Genomic DNA, 1,021 nt, shown 5'->3' on the forward strand with positions numbered 1-1,021 from the left:
TTTGGCTTGGTAAAGAATGTTTTTATTTCTTCTGAATTCCACTCCAGTAAGACTAGGGAAAAAAGACACAACCAGGTCAGTCAAAGAGCCCGAAACCCATGTCTTCATCAGACTCCTCGGATTCTTCCTTCGCCTCCTCTTTGGCCGGGGCGGCTGCAGCAGGAGCAGCTTCTGTGCTTGCTGCTGGGGCGGCAGCCAGAAACGCTGACGGATCAGCCAGGAAGGCCTTCACCTTCTCAGCCAATGGGAAAGAGTAGTCGGTCTCCACCGCCACAGCCAGGACTCGCTTGTACCCATTGATGATGGAGTGGGGCACAGAGGCAACCGTTGGGTAGCCGATCTGGAGGCAAACGCTGGCTACGTTACGGACCCCCTCCAGGAAGCGTCCATGCAGAGTTTCCTCTGTAATGTCCAAAACCTCCGGGTTGTAAATGCTTCCGTTGTCAAACACCTGCTGGATGATGAGCCCAAAGGAGAAGGGCGAGATGTTCAGCATGTTCAGCAAGGTGGCTTCGCTGGCACCCACTTTATCGCCAGTCTTGATCAACTGCACATCACTCAGAATTTCAATGGTGCCTCTGGAGATTTTGGTGGTGATACCCAAAGCCTGGAAAAAGGAGGTCTTCTCGGGGCCCAGCCCAGTGTTCTGAGCTGGCACGATAACATCGCAGGGAGCGATGGCCCCCGCCCGAGCAGCAGCTGGTACCTTGTTCGCTAACAGCATGTCTCTGATTTCTGTCAGATCCTCCTTGGTGAACACGAAGCCCACATTCCCTCGGATATGAGGCAGCAGCTTCTCCAACGCGGGGTTGTTTTCCAGATGCCCTCGGATGGCCTTGCGCATCATCGTGTTCTTCCCCATGAGGACCACAGCCTTTCCGCGCAGGGACATGCGGATTTGCTGCATCTGCTTGGAGCCAACATTGTCTGCTCCCACAACAAAGCATTTCGGATAATCATCCAAGAGTTGGATGATCTTGAGGAAGTAGTTGGACTTCCACGTGGCTCGGTCTTCCCTGGG

The 1,021-nt window shown here is 54.1% G+C and overlaps 1 protein-coding gene across 1 annotated transcript; it reads right to left on the reverse strand.

Moving 5' to 3' along the window:
- Positions 1-76: 76 nt before the first annotated feature.
- On the reverse strand, positions 77-1,015 carry LOC117799986 (60S acidic ribosomal protein P0-like; the record flags this gene model as incomplete). The annotated part of the gene is made up of 1 exon (XM_034652513.1): positions 77-1,015. A coding segment is annotated over one exon (939 nt), but the record flags the coding sequence as incomplete, so codon positions are not given.
- Between the last annotated feature and the right edge of the window lie 6 nt (positions 1,016-1,021).

Source organism: Ailuropoda melanoleuca, unplaced genomic scaffold (genome assembly GCF_002007445.2).
Source record: "Ailuropoda melanoleuca isolate Jingjing unplaced genomic scaffold, ASM200744v2 unplaced-scaffold61604, whole genome shotgun sequence".
NCBI classification, from domain to species: domain Eukaryota; kingdom Metazoa; phylum Chordata; class Mammalia; order Carnivora; family Ursidae; genus Ailuropoda; species Ailuropoda melanoleuca.